Genomic DNA, 17,862 nt, shown 5'->3' on the forward strand with positions numbered 1-17,862 from the left:
TCCCTCGTGGATCATCCCCATCACTATAATGTCATCCAAATAGCATGCAGTTCCTGGAATGCCTTACAATACCATGTCCATTGCTCCCTGCCATATGGCTGGGGCAGATGTAACACCGTAGGGTAGACGTTGATATTGGTAAAGTTTTTTGGGGGTGTTCACAGTAAGGCAGTCTTTGGAATCTTTTTGTAGCTCCATTGGTACATATGCCTGTCACAAGTCGATCACACTAAACTGCTTGCTTCCTGCAAGGCCAGTGAAAATATCCCCTATACCAGGGATTGGGCAAGAATCAACATCCAGCTGCAGGTTTACTGTTACTTTGAAGTCCCCACAGGTTCTCACATTACCGTCTTTCTTTGCAGGGGTAACAATGGGAGTAGCCCGGTTACTATGAGTGACTCTTTTCACAATGCTCTCTCTCTCTCCAGCTTGTCCAGTCCACTTTCACAATTGGTTTCCATGCAAGAGGTATAGGTCGCACCTTCCAGAAAGGAGGTTACCATCCAGTTCACAATGTCACCCTAGCCTTGATATTCTTCATATTTCCCAGTCCTGGTGAAAATATTGATTGGTACCAGTTGAGTAGTTTCTGTAAATCATCCTTGGTCTCCAGATGCAGCAGCTTCCAATCAAGCTTGATTTCTTCCAGCCAGTCTCTTCCCAAGAGTGCAGGTCCATTTCTTGCCAAGATATGTAGCGGCAGAGCCCTCATTTGCTGTCCATATTGAACAGTTACTGTGCAGACTCCTATGGGCTTCACCTTCTCTCCCATGTAGTTGTGTAGCTTTAATGATGTCTTTTCGAGTTTGACATGTTTGCTCAAGCACTTCTCGAATTCCTGCTTGCTAATCACCAACACTGCAGCTCCTGTATCTAGTGCTAATGTCGAGTTCACCTGACGCAAACATCTTCACTTTGATTGGGTGGTTTCCTTTTAGTCGAATAGTGTATTGCAAATCTGTTATGTGGTTTCATATTTTCCATCATCTTGGTCAGAGCTATCTTCATGGCTATTGTCAGTTTCCTGGATTAATGTCCTGTTTATGTCCTTTCCCCTCAGTCTGATATTGGCGCTACTCTTGTCTGGCTTATCTGTAGAGCGACAGGCTGATTTGATGTGGTCGTGTTTGCTGCAGTTGTGACAAGTAGCTGCCTTCAAGGTTTGAACGGGCATGTCTGGGGATTGTGAGCGCCCTTGCATCGATAGCACTTCTGGGATGATGTCACCTGGCAAATTTCCCTGTTGTCTGTGTTAGTATGTTCCTGTTGTGATTCTGTCGTACCTCCTTGAAGTGTCACAATGTCTTTTGACGCTGTTATATGGCCAAACATCGATGTACCACTCTGTCAAATGTGAGCTCTGTTTCAGTAGCGAGCGCAGCATCTTATCGTTGCGAATGCCTGCTATGAGCCTATCTCTCAGTCATTCCTGTCGCATTTCGTCAGAGAACTTGCAATCAGTGGCTAGGTGTTTCAATACTTTTACATACTCTGCTACCATTTCGTTCGATTTACATACCTGATTGTCAAATTTATAGCGGTACACTAGTGCAGATCGTTTCGGTTTTACGTACTCCTTCATCACCTCGACTATCCGAGTGTACATGGCTCCTGCATCAGTCGGTGTCGGTGGTGCCAGCAGTGCCTTGATTACTTGATAGGTCTCTGTGGAGATGTTTGACATGAGAATGGCCTTTTCTGGTTCTTGTCAGTTATGCCGTTTGCGAAGAAAAAGAAATGTAGTTGTTCCGTGTAGTTCTGCCAGTCTGTTCCCTGACTATATTGCGTCAGCTTACCTTCCGGAATGACAGTGGCGTTGGCGATCAGCGCTCCCACCTGGGCAGCGTTAGCATCTTCTCCTCTCTCCGCCATGCAGTTCTCGTTTACGCTGGATACGTCATCCTTATCGCCAATGTAGTGTCCAGTCCTTTGTACTAGTACTTGTATTCACAAAACGATAGATTACCGAGAGCACACGCCGGAACTATGTTATCAAATTGATATCTAACATAGTCTACCTGGACTAGTTTTGCATAGCCAGCTTCTCTCCATTTTGTCACTTTCTTCTCGGGAGAATGATGAAACTGCACATATCAACTGGTAGACCTACAGTATAAAGCATCATTTGTATTCTAGTTTATTAATGTGCTCTAAATAAACACAAGTTTTATGTTAAACTATTTGTAAGGTTGTAGTTGGAGAGCTCTCAAGTCTGTACTTGTGGAGATGTTTGGTATATACATTCCGTTCGATGCTTAGAAGTGCACGAAACTAAATTGGTATGTACAAGAAGATTGGACATGTGCAAGTTGACTAGAAACCGAGGATGTGATGTTATGTCAGTAGGGCATCTGTGTCACAGGGTGTGTCAGATAGGAGGAAATTTGTCCTGACTTGCTCTGTATTTGCATTTATATTATTCGATTGCTCTTCTAACTGATTTTTATGTTTTGACATTGTTTGTCGCTCTCAGTTTGCTTCTGCAAATTAGATGCCGCATACCACATAACCAGACTTTCTCAACAACCAGGAAATTAGAATGGATAGCGGGAAGTCATTTCAGCATGCACGTTGCCTTGGCTTCTACCCCTAGAGGGAAAACAACAATTACTGGTTGTTATAGCAGATCATGCACTAGGAAAAGACATCAACACAGTTATGCCATGCTTAATGATTTTGTGTTTGCTGCCAGTTGTTGGCTATATACATTGTTATACTAGGACATTTTAGTTAGGACATAAGTAAAGGGCAGTACAGTGGTTGCTACTAGTCTTTGTACTTGGTTAATTGTTAATATTGAAATTAGCACAGTAGGATTAATATTTTTATGAAAGTACGGTACTATTCAGTTGGGTATGTGGAATAACTTAAAGCCCATACATAAGACAATTGCTTTGCTTGCTGAGAATGGTCAGCGAAGGATATAGATCATGAGTGATATCATCAAACAATCACTTCTTGTCTTGTAAATCAAGACTGTTGACTTGTTTACACAGCAGTTTGCAACCCTAGGTTTGGCAATTCAGTTCATTTCTCACTTGGCATGAAGCAACCTTATATACAAACTTTACTTATGGTAATCTCGTTTGAATATTTGCTACTACCACCAAGTCTGCACCAACAGCCGTTTTGCTAGGGCTCATGCCCGTGGCTGCCTCACGACTGACACGCCCTCCTATGGTGTGGGTGCGACGCTTAAGCGCCAGTAAAGACTCTCGAATGAATCTAGAGGCAATACTACAGCTGTAGCTATGTCAGACTAACTAGCACTTGTATTAATTAACTGATCCGGCTTAAAACCAGTTTGTTTGAGACAGGTATCCAGGTCTTTCTGTTATTAAACACTAGACTGTCAGGGTGAGAAGCTGGCTGATATAAAGTGATAATTTGTTTCATGTTGAAAAACAGTTTTTAGGATTTAATGCCTTAAATATACATGTGCAGATATGTATTGCTTATCTAATTAGTGGAATAGAGTTTCATCCAAATGAAGTTTTGCTTGGTTGTTTTACATGTACTCGATTTATTCTTGTTAGTCTTTTCAATAATGTGTTTGTTATCCGCATGTGTTGTAGCTTGATCCTTGGCCTGAGTACATTGACTTTCGACTAAAGCTGTTTGATGAGCTATATGCCAAATATCAAGCTGATCTGGCAGGTGATTTTATCTAGCACTTTAGTATGTCAACTACACTCTGATTTTTTTCTATTGCTACAGCTAAGGAAAGTTTACCTATTAAAGTCACACTTCCTGATGGCAAGGTAATTGATGGTAAATCATGGAAGACAACACCCTATGATATAGCCATGGGCATTAGGTGAGCAATGTCTGTCATGACACCATTGTGTTAACTTTCTTTATTCAAATGCTAGATAAGACTGCTAGGGAGTGTTACAATTACAATACTACTGTAGTATCACAATCCTGTGTTGCTATTTTATATATTGTAATAATTGAATATTACAAATACTTAACTGTGAAGGAATTTTGTGTATGTGTACTTTGATTTTTATAGTGTACTGAATTTACTGAAGCAAAGGTAAATTTGTTATAAGTTTTCTTTAGTTTTATAGTTATATTCTGTAGATTAGACTATAGAGTTAATAATTATAGTACTTTTGAGGTTTTGGCACTGATTTTGTTTTGCAAATGTGAGTAATATGCGTGATTGTGTATCGTGGTAACAAGTGGTGACTTAAAGCATAGTCAAGAGTTGTCTTTTACAGTGTGGAAGATAATTGTACTGAAATTCAAGTAGGATCGTTACCGTTTGCTAAACACTGTTGCAATGGTAATGGATTTTTTACAAATGCAGCAAGTCTGTAACCGCACTACACGGGTCTGAACATGTGGTTGGTCTATCCTACCGATTTTTCACTTATTTCACTTGCACTGCCAGAGATTCAAATCAGAGCGACACTCCCTTTCTGTGCACATTACTGCAGCCAGCAGGCAACCAGAGGTTTACTTTCTCATAAGACATTTGTATTGCCTTGCTTGCACTATAGCCACTTTGTGCTATAGCCACTTCTGTTCCTCCAAATATGTCACAGTGTGTACAGCTACTATACCGGATATAAACAACCGGAAGCAACTTTGCGCCTCAATATCTTCACGAATGGAACTTAATAATAGAATTTTATTTTGGGGGCATACTGATGTTAAGAACTAACGAAAAATGCAATAAAGTATTTTTTATTTTTCCATCCTTCTAAAACAGCTTGGTTTAGAAGTTACTCTTTGTATTTCAAATCAGTAAATTATACAGCTAAAGTATTGTGTATTAGTTTGTTTAAAAAATCATACATTGTTGACAAGAGTGGTAATGAGTGGATCGGGTTTGAACCATTTGGTCACATTGGTTTGAATGCAGTGTTGCTTCTAGGGGAAACTTGGATCTTTGTCAGCCAAGACTTCCAAGGTTACAACAATGTTACATGAAATAAAAGAAGCGAAACTGTGATGTCAAATGTTGACATCTTAGGACTACAACATGAAATAGCGCATTGGTTGTTGAGTTCAAGGGATAGCTTGTCAGACAACATTAGATTTGTCAATGATTCTACTGAAACAACTAGTCATTTAGTTAGCAGGTGACCCATTACAGCTTTATTGTGAAATGCGAAGGAGGGCATGGATGGCTTTCAACGTCTTCTTTACATAGCTTGTTGGCACAAGGGCATTGCACTCAGAATATTTTGCTATGTTAATGCATGCATATCAGCAACATTGTTTTGGCAAATTTGAACTTTCAAAAGCTTTGGTTGAAGATTGCATGTGGTTTCCACTTTCAGGCTGCCACAGGCACACCATCAAACTTGAGCATGGCACCAAAGTGAGAGACACATCACAATGTTACACTCAACTGGTTTAGCTGAAACACCTACTCTGTTGCTAGTCTAACATCAAATGAATAGTTTGACTATAATTGTACTTAGGTTCATGATATTAAGATAAATGTGCATTTTGATTAGTTTATTACAAATAATGACATAGGAGAGACTGTTTTTATCCAGTTTGAGCAGTAGTAATTGAACTTATTTTCTCAAATCATCTTTCCACTTTATTATGAGACAGAGGATGTAGCATTAAGCTAGGTGATATGGACGGTATGGTCTGTTATTGTTGTATGTATCATCAATTGATTAATTGATTAATGTCAACTTATGCTTTTATTGTGTAGATGTTTAATTTAATAGAAATTTGTGTTTTTTATAAGCTAATACTTGCTTTTTGTTTTATTAGCTCATAATAGAATTGTACTGAATGCTGTATAGCACTTTGTTGTTACATTTTTCAGCAAGGGCTTGGCTGACAATGTGGTTGTTGCTAAAGTCAACGGTGAACTTTTTGACTTGGACAGACCACTGGAGGCAGACTGTCAGCTGGAGTTGGTAAAGTTTGACGAGGATGAAGGCCAGGCTGTGTTCTGGCACTCTACTGCTCACGTTCTGGGTGAAGCTATGGAACGGTACTATGGCGGGCACCTCTGCTATGGACCTCCAATTGAGAATGGATTTTATTATGATATGTTTCTGGATCAGCGGTAAGTGCCTGCTATCAGCTGTCAGATTATCATGCCTATCATAATGCAACAAGTTATGTGTTAATTTATTAATATCATATGTGAGCGTGTGAACACCAGGCCTAACCATGATTAGTGTAACGCCATCTAATCACAATTAGCCTAATCATAGTTAGTCCAGATGCCAGTGTGAACAGCTCTGTATGTAATATGCAGATGCAAATTACAGCATTTCCCATCTTCTTTTTTTATTGCAGTATCTATTGAACATACTGGCATTGGAATATATTAATAGAGCATCCAATACATATTGACGTAATTGGGGCTTATCCTAACATTGTCTTAGCATTAGCGTTGAGCTAATGTGTGTATTATAGCTTACCAGTGCAGAGAGAGAAAGAGCACATTAAACTTTTTTAGTTAGGCTCATACCATCAGGCATTATAGAACTGCTAGTAGACAATGTCATGTGTTCACTGACAGAACATTGGCAAAACATTTTAGATAAGTAATTAGAGTTGTACTAGAAAGGATGATTGAGCTCGTAGAAAGGATGATTGAGCTCGTTTAGTAACACTAAGTTGCTTTGGCTCAGGCAAGTGTCAAGTAATGAGTTTACTGACTTGGAGGCTATCATGAAAATGGCTGTCAAGGAGAAGCAGCAGTTTGTGAGGCTAGAAATGAAGAAGGAAGACTTGATGGAAATGTTCAAAGTGAGTCTTGTGACTTGTTTAGTATTTATTGTGTTGATGATTGTGTCTGTTGTATAAACATAGTTTAACAAATTTAAGCAGCGTCTTCTTCAGGAGAGAGTCAAGACTCCTACTACAACAGTGTACAGGTAAGATAGTGCTCTATACAGTGTAATCTAACATTTTATAATCTGGTAGTTTGTAAGGAATGGGCCATTTATTGACTTATGTCGTGGACCTCATGTACGCCACGCGGGGAAGCTCAAGGCTCTGCATTTGACTAAGGTGCACTTATACTATGGTTATCAGTGCTGAGTGTTATTGTCTTTCTGTGTCACTAGCAATCTTGATACTTTGCACCATCCACTTTTTTTCTTATTTGTTTGATCTAGCGCTGGGTTGTGCTTGCATTTCTGTGTCTCTTTCAGGTCTCTGTAGTAAAATTGAGTAGAGAGAATTTGGAAGCAAGTGGTTAATGACATGCTTTCATCTATTTTCAGTTATATTAAGTCTGGGTTTAGTAAAAAAGTACAGAAAGTAGGAAACCTATAGCCTGTTTACACAATCACTTTTAAGTGGGCCAGCTCGTGCTAACTCAGTTTGGAAGGTACATGTAAATATTGGCAGAGCCCTGTTGAGCCGTGTCAAGCCGTGCTGGCTTGTCTTGGCATTTTAGCCCAGCCAGTCTAGGCTGACTCAGTCAGGTATGTTTTGTAAATCTACCCATACTGGGTGAGAGCTACACATGTTTAGGTTGCAGACTATGGTACACCTATGCTTCATATCGATAGGATGTCATTCTCGTAAATGTTCTACACATTTCTCGATTTGACTGTTGTAAGGCCATGGAGAAGAAAAAGCGAGCAGCTTTGTTTCTGTCCATTGCAAACATGAGCTCACATGAGCTATATCGATCTTGAGTAGATAACACACACTAGCAACACACCCACCAGAAGCACTAGCTTGCTTTTAAAGAATACGTTGTGTAACTGTGGGCTGGCATCCTAGGCTGGGACGGGCTGGTCTGGCTTAGCTCGGCTTGGCTCATTATACGTGCTCATGTAAACATGGCATTATGCTACATGTTGTTGTGTGTGGTGTGTGCATGCAAGTTGCACTGTCTGTAGTTGCACATGTTCAGCTGAACTCTTCTCTTACACATGATTTCATAAAGGCGGAGAAGAGATGAAATGTGTGGAAAGCATTAATTAAGGAAGAACACGTGTTTGTCTTTGTGTGCACGTGCATGCGTGTGCATGTGTAAATATAATAACATCCTGCAGCTTACGTATAGTTGTGGGCTTGAGGTCTAGTTCTAAAGCTATGCCAAGTCAGTGCTCTTGGATGCCGTAGCCAAGTTTCAAGAGGATACATTAGCACAGCTGGAAACTTTGAGTAGCATCGGGTACTGTCTAATACTAGGCAGGAGAGCTAGCTTCGGATACAAAACATTTGAAGAGCTTATCCATTTTTCCATTTAATATTTGTTTACTTGTGCATGTGCCTGCCTGCATGTGTGCATGTGTGCCTGTAGGGGTGTGTGCGTGTGTACATGCGTGCATGCATGCACATGATAATCATGTTTCTGCTTTGAGCAATGGTTAGCAGTTTATAAGGGCTACGTAGCTTTCCTAAACCAAAGGATAGTTGCTTGCATGATTAGATCATTTTTGTGTTTGGTTTTTGCATTTTGAGCTATACCAAACAGCATCAAGCTAGCACTAAACACACTCCTATTAGAGTTAATTATGAAGCTGTCACCCATAACAGGGTTTCGCAAGGACATCACCTCGAGAGGGTTGAATGATTGATATTAATTACAAATTATTTATCACGTATATTTTTGGAAATTTAAGAATCTATGCATGTAGCAACTTATTCTGTAGGTGATCATGTTCCTAGAGCTTACTTTTCTATTTCTGATCAATAACTAATGAGATACAGCTCTTTCGAAGTCAAAGCTATGTGCAGAAGCTCCTTCAACTGAAATCATAATATACAACTTATAAATAGTGGTAATGCATTTGCCATGACATGCAATACCTCTGACTAACGGAGGAAATGACATTTCACGTGCATGTTGGACATTGGTGTGTCAAGCATTTGGCTTGGTAGATATACCGTTTTGACAAGACAATCACATGAAGAAAGATTGAACTGCTAAGCGGAAACGTAGCTAGTTAAAAGGGTTGCTGCACCCTTGTTCTCTCTCTTGAGAAGCTTATCCCTAAATTTAGTTCTATGATTGACTTATCTTATAAGATGAAGTATTGGCGGGGAATTTACTTTGGCGGATTGGTGGATTTTTCAGGGACTGCTAATATAAAATCCAGCAATAATTTGGCCACCAGGATATGTTGACGTCATCACCCACGTAGATCAGGCATCACATGGCGATGTGGTAGTACGTCACGCGGATGAGGCCACGAGATGGTACGTAATTCCTGCTTGCCGTCTGTTGTGCCTATGAATGAGGCCGTTACACTATGGATGAAGCTGGACTGGCACGTTCATGCGGGTCTCATTCTTTGCACTGACACAGCAGTTCTTCATCACTAGGCAGTAGTTGGAGACCAGTAAGCTAGGGAAATGTGAGCCACGAACACAGCTGTCAATCATAAACTCTTCCATGACCACTTATGGTAAGACATATATCAGTTATTAAACAATGATGTCCGACCGCCAAGAAATATTTGCCAATATGCTTTGTCCATCAATTTCTTAGCAAACCGTCGATATATATTCCTGTCAAATGTTTCATTTTATACAGTAGTATTCAGATGCATTGCAAAAGACCACATACTTTGCACTGTGATACTTGTTTGTGAAATAATGGTTCTTGCAAATGTTTTGTGCATGGAAATACTTTTGGTGACATCACATGGGTTTCAACATTTCTTTTTTATATTATTGGACAGTATGTTTGCTGTCGCAGACCTTGCGGGGAATGTTAGAACTTACGAACTACACAATCACTGACTGGTTCACTAGAGCTGACCTTACTTTAGGAACAGTACCTGCATAGACACTTTTACTAATGATTTATTGATCATTTTGGAAGCCAATGGGCTTTAATTGAGGATATGTTAGAGCTCTGTAACACTCTGTAACACCAGATTCATTGCTTTCACGACACCTTGTTTGGTTCATAATATATCCGTTATTCAAAGAAATGCTAACAGTGCTCCATTGATTGTGTGCAGCAGAAACTGAATTTTTGTACCATACTATTTAAGTTTGCACTCTACCAGTTGTGTATCAAGGAGTATTCCTGGTGAAACTATGCTATGTCAATACACAGTTTGGAAGTCACCATAAGACTACAGCAATTGTTGGAAACTACTTGTCTTTAGAGGCTTCTATGAAGTTACCTGACAATTCATAATCATCTGGTGCTGCTGCCGAGAAGTTTTTCATACGAAATGGTTGCAGAGTTATACACGCAGCTCACTTTATTCTATTCTAGCATTATGCAATGGAAGACTTTGTTTGTACAATACTGATCACCATTCTATTCTTTTGAAAAGCACTGACATAGCTTGCTTACAGACATCTTCAGGTTTGATCTGAAAACAAGACTCCGATATACAATAGCAAGGTGACCTAATTCTGCTGCATACCTATCTTTAATTAATGTAATATCAAGGTTGTTAGTTGTGTTATCTGAAGGGTGCATGATGCCAAGTGATACCGATGCTTGGCTCATCACACAGTGTTATGCCAATCTGGTATGGTATTATAGATTACCCTATAAGTGAGTTGGCTGTAGTTGGATATAGAAGTACATTTACAGCTGGGCTGTTAAAGTTGGATTTTGGCAGGCTTGTATTTATATGTCAATCTTAGTGGTAGAGTAAAGGTCGGTCATCAAATTAGTGTTTGTAGTGTTTGCCAAAGTTGAACTGAGAACAATGACCATTGGCTTTATTTCACCTGATAGAAATTATCTCAGGAAGGAACAATGCGACAATGTGTGTGGTACCATCTGTTTGCAACTGGAACATCATCAAATCAAGACTTGGTAGATGACTGGTTAGGAGTCTTGTGAGGCACGTACAAGCCCCATTTACCTACCTATAGCATCGACTCATTTTTGACTCTGTTGTATGGCAAGAACTAGCAGAGCTTAGGAACATTTCTAATGTCAAAATGTGTTTGGGACAAAATATGATATGGAACCATTTAATAGCTAATCACATGCAGCAAGGTGAATGCTCTTGTGGGTTGCATCGCCTTATGTGCCAATGCTGAATGCTTGACTGCATTTTTATGTAGACACTGGAATGTACGTGGACAATGTTTCAAAACTTGTGTATTTAGGAAATCGGGAACAATATCCCACTAATATCAGAGCTTTTCCCAGGATTTTGCAACACTCCTGGGGTCAGACCAGAACCAGCAGAGGTTTGGCGTGGGGCACTGTATTTATGATTTTTTGATCACATGATTTTTCATCTAATCTGCACAGCTCGTAGTATAATCAGGACGATAGTATTGATACCTGCATACATCAATGATTTGATATGTAGCCCAATGCATTTGTAAGCTCGAGTGTCCAACTGGTCATTTCTCCCCTACGAGGAGAACGACCTTTGCCTCATAGGGGAAGTGACCACTGTACCCTCGAGTCTACTGGATTTAGTTAAAGCCACAGGAATTGTCACAAAAGTTATTAGCGAGTCACTAAAATTAGTGCCATTAACTGCTTTGTCAAATGGGTGCCTTTTTGTTTGGACAGGTTTCTGCAGCTTGGTCAAAGTTGTAGTTGGATAGTGGATTTAATTAAAGCCATGTCCACACTAGACCAGAATGGATGCACAATCGCGATCCAATCAGGAAAGCAAGCGTCCCCACTGCACTTTGAAAACGATATCCTTGCCTCTTTTTCAGTATCACATGACTGATGTGTGTATGTGGGTTCTTTTGCTTGTGGAAAGCGTTGATACAGCGATGTAAGGTGAGTGAGAACAAAGATGAGTGAGGAGGGTTACATGTTTCGAGTACACTCGTAGGGTACGTGAAGGTAGCACTCACTATTTCTAATTGGATTTAACTGATCACAATCGAAGTCCACCTCCGATGTGAATTGGATTTATCGTGATCGGATCGTGATCCAGTTGCCAGTTTGGACAGGGCTTAAGATTCGCATGCAGTAGTTCAGCATCCTACGCATATCTTAGACGATACTGTAACCAGGAATTATAGTGTGACTATGTTCACCACAGTGCAATGCTGCACTTCCGCATCGCACTGTAGGGAAACCATTATACTAATGTGTGATCTGCAGAATTTCCTTTATAATACATAGGTACCACATAAAGTGATAAGTAGACTTTATTAGAAAAGCAAATTGAACGATTGAATGTACCATTTTTGACGAAAAATAGAGACCAAACATCAAACTTTACTACCAATGGTTTTAGACTATTGATTTATTGTAAAGTGTTAATAGTTAATTATTAAGCAGCATTCAGTGATGAATGTACAACAGTTGTGAACAGAAGGAATGAAATCATTTAGACTATATGAAGAAGATCCAGGCTTCAAAGAGATAGAATGCAACATTATCAACTCTAATGCTGTTGCTTATTTCTCAGGTTGTTTATTTTAGTTGTAAGAGGGCAGCAGTACAGTTAGTTAACTCTCTTTGGGCATTAGACAAGGGGTGTTGGGCAGATGAAAATGATGGATACGCGAAGCCTTGGAGTTCAAACAATACACTGCAGCATTAGCACACACTTTAACAGTGAGATTTACTGCATTACTGGAAGATGAATTATGCATTTGAGTGACAAACCTAAACTTGACATTGATTATAGAAAAGACACAAGATGGCCACATACATTTGCAACTAAGCTTTTGTGATGATGTCACTAACAGTTGGATGATTTTCACTTTGGTTTGCTAGTTACTACTATATGCTTTAGAAGTTGCTATTTTTAGCTATTATTACTGCAACATGTGTCATTGCATTTGTACAAGCTAATTCATTATGTTACATACACTTTACAAAAAGATTGGTTATTTAGTAGTTGGAATTAAATGGAGTTTTTTAAGTGTAACTTTGAGCATCTTTGCATACAGTATCTGTTCACAGAATGGTAGAACCTCTTGTAAAGTGATCTGTGTATTTGCTGTAATACATTGGAAAGAGTATGATTTGTTGGTGTTTGTTGTAACAATACAGTCATTCTCAAATTGTAATGGAATATTGGTAATAGTTAGAAAGTTTGATATGAAGCAAAACGTGCTTTTGCTTGTCTTTGTATCATGATAATCTGTACCACTGTTTAGTATCATAACATCTCATACTTTTCAGACTTGTTTGTAGTACATGTACTTCTGTGAGCTTGTTCCATGTTGTTTCCAGTCTTTAGTGTTGTTGTTGCATACTGATTTGAATGTATGAAATTATCTATCGTTTTCTAGTTATAGTTTAGTAGCATTTTAGTTTTTTATTATTTTAGGCTTGTCCCTACAAGAACGTCATAATGTCTAGTGTAGCAAACCCAATGGGCATGACAATGAATAGTGAAGAGGAAATTCTTCAGGAAAACAATCTAGTCTTAGAAATGGCTTTAATGAGATAATATCTAAATGGCATTGGTTTCACAAATGTGTCGGTTTATTGTGAACTAGCTTTTATTGCTTTCCACGAGTTGTGAGGGCAAGGTTTTAAAGTTTACAAAGGTTTCTCTTACCAATGTGAAGTGATTTTTCTGGACTGTGGTGCTACTTGAAGCAAGGCAAACTTAGGTGTTGTCAGTCAGAGTAGTGTTCTGGTAGTTGTGCTTTTCATGTGCAAATCTTTATCTGCACTGGAGGAACCTTTTTTGCATTCTCTCTCGAAATAGAGTGATGAAGAAGAGATGTGTATCATGCTAACAGATGTGCACTTTATCAATGGAAGATGGGGCTCAACGCAGTGATTGTCAACCCCAATAACAGATGCCTGAACAACTAACCAGTGTATCTATCTCTAGTAAAGGTTTTATAGGAAAATAAACAATTAGAACATGTTGATTAACAGTATGGTATGATGTTTGCTAAACACTTGATTTTAGTCTGCAAAAAAGAAAGATTCTTCTGTTTTTGCTTTGAAAGCGGAGCTCATTACTCACGGAAGCAATCAGTTCTATTGAATGATGTAGGCTAGACTTTCGGAACTTACTTCCTTCACAATTTCTCATCTATGTACACGTATCCCTGAATGTCCGTCTACATGCCTACTTGCTTAGTGTCCACGTTGTGCAGTTTGTCATCTTTTGGTTTTCTACATTTCTAGTTCTCTTACATGTTAACTTCTACACACTGATTTGCTTGCCTGTTTGTGTATTACCAAGGTCCACATTGGTTAGATAGATAGAACATGTTACAAATCAATTTTTGCATGACTTTTATCTGCAAGTCTATCACAGCTGTCTGATTTTATATTAATTATGTGTGATTATTTTGTGCTCTAGAATTCAGCCACATACTGGGAAGGTAATGCAGCTGCTGAATCTTTACAACGTGTATATGGAATATCTTTTCCAGATACAAAACAAGTGATATATTACCAGGTTAATACTAAATTACCGTACTATATACGCTTGCCATTACTATAGCTGAAAGAATGGCAGAAATTCCAGGAAGAAGCTGCAAAACGAGATCACAGGAAACTAGGCCGGGTAACAGACTTGTATGTTTTGTTTGTTTATTGATTTAATGTTTGCTGTTTTTTTGTTCAGGAGCAGGAGTTGTTTTTCTTTCATGATCTAAGTCCTGGTAGTTGCTTTTTCTTACCACGTGGTGCCCACATTTACAACAAGCTAATTGAGTTTATACGAGTGTGTTTAGTTGTGTTTTTTTTGTATCAGTTTCTGATCTATTCTGACTTGTATGTAGGAAGAGTATCGTAAACGTGGTTTCCAGGAGGTTATCAGTCCAAACATCTACAACAGTAAGCTATGGGTGACATCTGGTCACTGGCAACATTATGCTGTGAGATTGTTGTTGACTAATAAGTGTGACTGTGTAGTAATGTGTTTCTGTTTGTGTAGGAGAATATGTTTGCTTTTGATGTGGAGAAAGAGAAATTTGCTTTGAAGCCAATGAACTGTCCTGGCCATTGGTACGATCTTCTTGTGAATGAGTTCTAGCTGTTTGCGATGTCTTAGTACACATCTTTTAATATTTAGTCTTGTGTGTTGCCCTGTCAGTTGTCCCTTAGTCTCTTTACAGTACTGTCTGCTGTTAAGAGGCACTTCCACCATATTGCTTGTTGGCATCTAGTGAGAGATTTAGCTTTGAGTTACAAAACTTTCTGATTTGTGCAATTTTGTAAATCTCGAGCTCTGGTAGTCAGTAGAATTTGACAAGTTGTGGCGTGTCACCGGGGGCACAGCCAATTTTGACCACTTGGAAGTATGATGCAGCCATAGGGTTTGACTTACATGAGACTAATTTTGGATGACTATGTCATCATTTCATTCATGAATATCATGTGCTAGGGATGGAGGCTCTAAGGGGTTTCCAGGTTTCCTGCAAACTTATGGCTGATTTTGAGTTTTGCTCTATTGAAATAGTTGGGTTCTATAGGCATAAAGGCTGGTTCGACGTTGACGTTGACACTGGAATTTAACGAAGTTATATTCCAGCGTCATCAACCAGAAATACTCAGTGTCAAACACAAGCAAGTGATCATTTTCAACCAAGTGATCATTTTCAACCAATCAAAGCACACATCCGGGATCAACAGTAGATGAAGCGCTGGTGGAATCACAATATGTGAGGAACTACCCGTGTTATTGGCAAATCTGGTCAAATGATTAAAACAACTTAGGACTGAATGAAAATTGTCCTTGCTGCCAGCATCACTAAAATATTCTTCTTATACACTTTCGTCTCCTTTCAGCTGTTTGAACTCTCTTGCGTCTACAACGTAGTAGACGAAGCAACAGAAGAGTCATGTATAATAACGGTATTCGTTTATGTTGAGCATGCTAGACTCGAGCTTTGGACCATCTGATCTGTGCATCACATCGTGCAATACTGTGAACAAGTCAACGTCAATGTTAAAGCCGGACGCCATGCAGTACAGGACTAACTCAATATGCTATAGTTTCAAGAGCCAAACAATTTGTGCTACTACGTCCAATGCTACAAATACATGCATGAACTATACCCAAGCTTTCAAGACTGTTGGAGCAAATGTCTACAGTGTTGCATACAGCTTATCTTTGCTTTTTTGTCATGCTTGTCAGCTTCAGTCAACGTGTTTCTTGTCAGCCGTGGTATCAGGCAGCTGATGTTACTAGTAGACAGACATTTGTCTGCATAGTTTTAGACAGGAGTCTAGACGATTGGCATTATCTTATTGGCAGTAGGGATGGCTGCATTGAATGTACAATATGATGATGTCAGTTGTTTCACAAGTCTGTAGTATGCATATGTAAATCTTTGTTGACATTTTGCTTTCAAAGAGCTATGGGAATATGCATGCTAGCCTCGACGCTAGGCCATCTTTGCCTTACTGGTGGAGTAACGTGCGCGATTATACATAGGGTTCACATGATCGGAAACGAAGTTGCCACTGTAAGGCGAAGAATCTTAGTCAAGGCTGTGTGCATGCAGTGTGCCATTACAGGTAGCCTTGAATTTCCAGACCAGAGAGCGTGCGAACTCTAGTCTGGACCAAGTCGATACTAAAATGATTTCGGAAGTATTTATCAATAACAATGCTAAATGGTGTCTAACAGCGTAGGATCGTTTTACCTAGATGAACATATAATTTGTAAATGCCATGAGATCTCATGAACAAAGAAGAGACGTCAGCCGTGTTTGCGGCGATATCTTGGTGGACGGCATGAAACCACGACTCTTTGATTCTTCGGCAGACTGCTAGCTAGTCTAACCGCTCGACTAGCGAGACTACCGCTCGACCAGTTGTCAATGGTGACGGTCTGGCGACGCTGCTGTGCATGTCCTGTCACCACAAGCTTGAAAATATCGAAGAACTGAAGCTGAAACTAAAACTAAGATGTGTGCATGCAGTCATTGTTTTGGCGTGCACTTAGCCGCCCACGAGGATTTCACACGCGCGCAATCAGTGCTAGTGCACTTAGCATAACCAATTATTGCTAAGCCAATCAGAATTTACAACCGAGATTTGGGTTGTAGGAGCTGATTGGCTTAGAAGGGCTATTTCCGAAATCATTTTAGTATCGACTTGGTCCAGACTAAAGTTCGCGCACTCTCTGGTCTGGAAATTCGAGGCTACATTACAGGTTGCCATTTTTGCATTCTAGCAGACTCTTCATTTAAGCCACGTCCAAATATGGTCAAGTATGCCTAGTAACAGACCAGCCAACAACGACAACATAGCATAGCATTGGTGTTTATAGTGCACTTATGGTCGGCATTCATTCATTAGAAATCACAAGAATTAAAATCGCATAATAGCTGCAGGTAGGAAATTGCAAAAATTACCTCACAAAACATACCAATTCTACGGTATTCAATGACACATGATGCAAATCTTTCTATTATAGTAGATTGGCCATTCGCTTGGATACTGAACTCAACTTGGTCAGTTTCATACATAGCCACACTTTCTTTTTTATTGAAGTGTTTTTTGCAAGTCACATGGCTTTTATAGGCCTTTTCTATACTGGTAGCTTTTAACTATTGTCATTAATATTAATATTAGTACTGTTGTTGGTATTTGTATGGGTATCATTACTATCATTTTGTTACTATTTTTGTAGTCTGATGTTTGACATGCGTCCACGTTCTTGGCGTGAGCTTCCTTTACGAATGGCAGACTTTGGTGTATTGCATCGAAATGAGTTGTCTGGTGCCCTGTCTGGTCTGACTCGAGTAAGACGATTTCAACAGGATGATGCACACATTTTTTGTGCTCCTCATCAAATTAAGGCCGAGATTCATGGATGTCTTGACTTTTTGCAACATGTTTATGGTACGTTTGGTTTCACATTCAAACTGAACTTATCAACAAGACCAGAAAAATATTTGGGGGAAATAGAAGTCTGGAACAATGCTGAAAAGGTCAGTTACTTAATACATTGAGAGTGGATGATGGTAATTACATTTTGATTAATTTAATTAACAACTGTGATAACATCCTGATTAAAGGCCATT

The 17,862-nt window shown here is 39.3% G+C and overlaps 1 protein-coding gene across 1 annotated transcript in view; it reads left to right on the plus strand.

Annotated features, from left to right (window-relative positions):
- LOC134191764 (uncharacterized) overlaps positions 1-17,862 on the plus strand; it is a 34,177-nt gene that overhangs the window by 13,445 nt on the left and 2,870 nt on the right. Inside the window, exons 20-31 of the mRNA XM_062660386.1 lie at positions 3,579-3,660; positions 3,721-3,820; positions 5,804-6,049; positions 6,624-6,741; positions 6,805-6,869; positions 6,927-7,005; positions 14,184-14,267; positions 14,328-14,390; positions 14,451-14,549; positions 14,608-14,703; positions 14,763-14,833; positions 17,469-17,769. Coding sequence (XP_062516370.1) covers positions 3,579-3,660; positions 3,721-3,820; positions 5,804-6,049; positions 6,624-6,741; positions 6,805-6,869; positions 6,927-7,005; positions 14,184-14,267; positions 14,328-14,390; positions 14,451-14,549; positions 14,608-14,703; positions 14,763-14,833; positions 17,469-17,769 — 1,404 coding nt within the window. The remainder of the gene's footprint in view (positions 1-3,578; positions 3,661-3,720; positions 3,821-5,803; positions 6,050-6,623; positions 6,742-6,804; positions 6,870-6,926; positions 7,006-14,183; positions 14,268-14,327; positions 14,391-14,450; positions 14,550-14,607; positions 14,704-14,762; positions 14,834-17,468; positions 17,770-17,862) is intronic.

The sequence above is a fragment of the Corticium candelabrum genome, chromosome 16 (assembly GCF_963422355.1).
Source record: "Corticium candelabrum chromosome 16, ooCorCand1.1, whole genome shotgun sequence".
NCBI lineage: Eukaryota > Metazoa > Porifera > Homoscleromorpha > Homosclerophorida > Plakinidae > Corticium > Corticium candelabrum.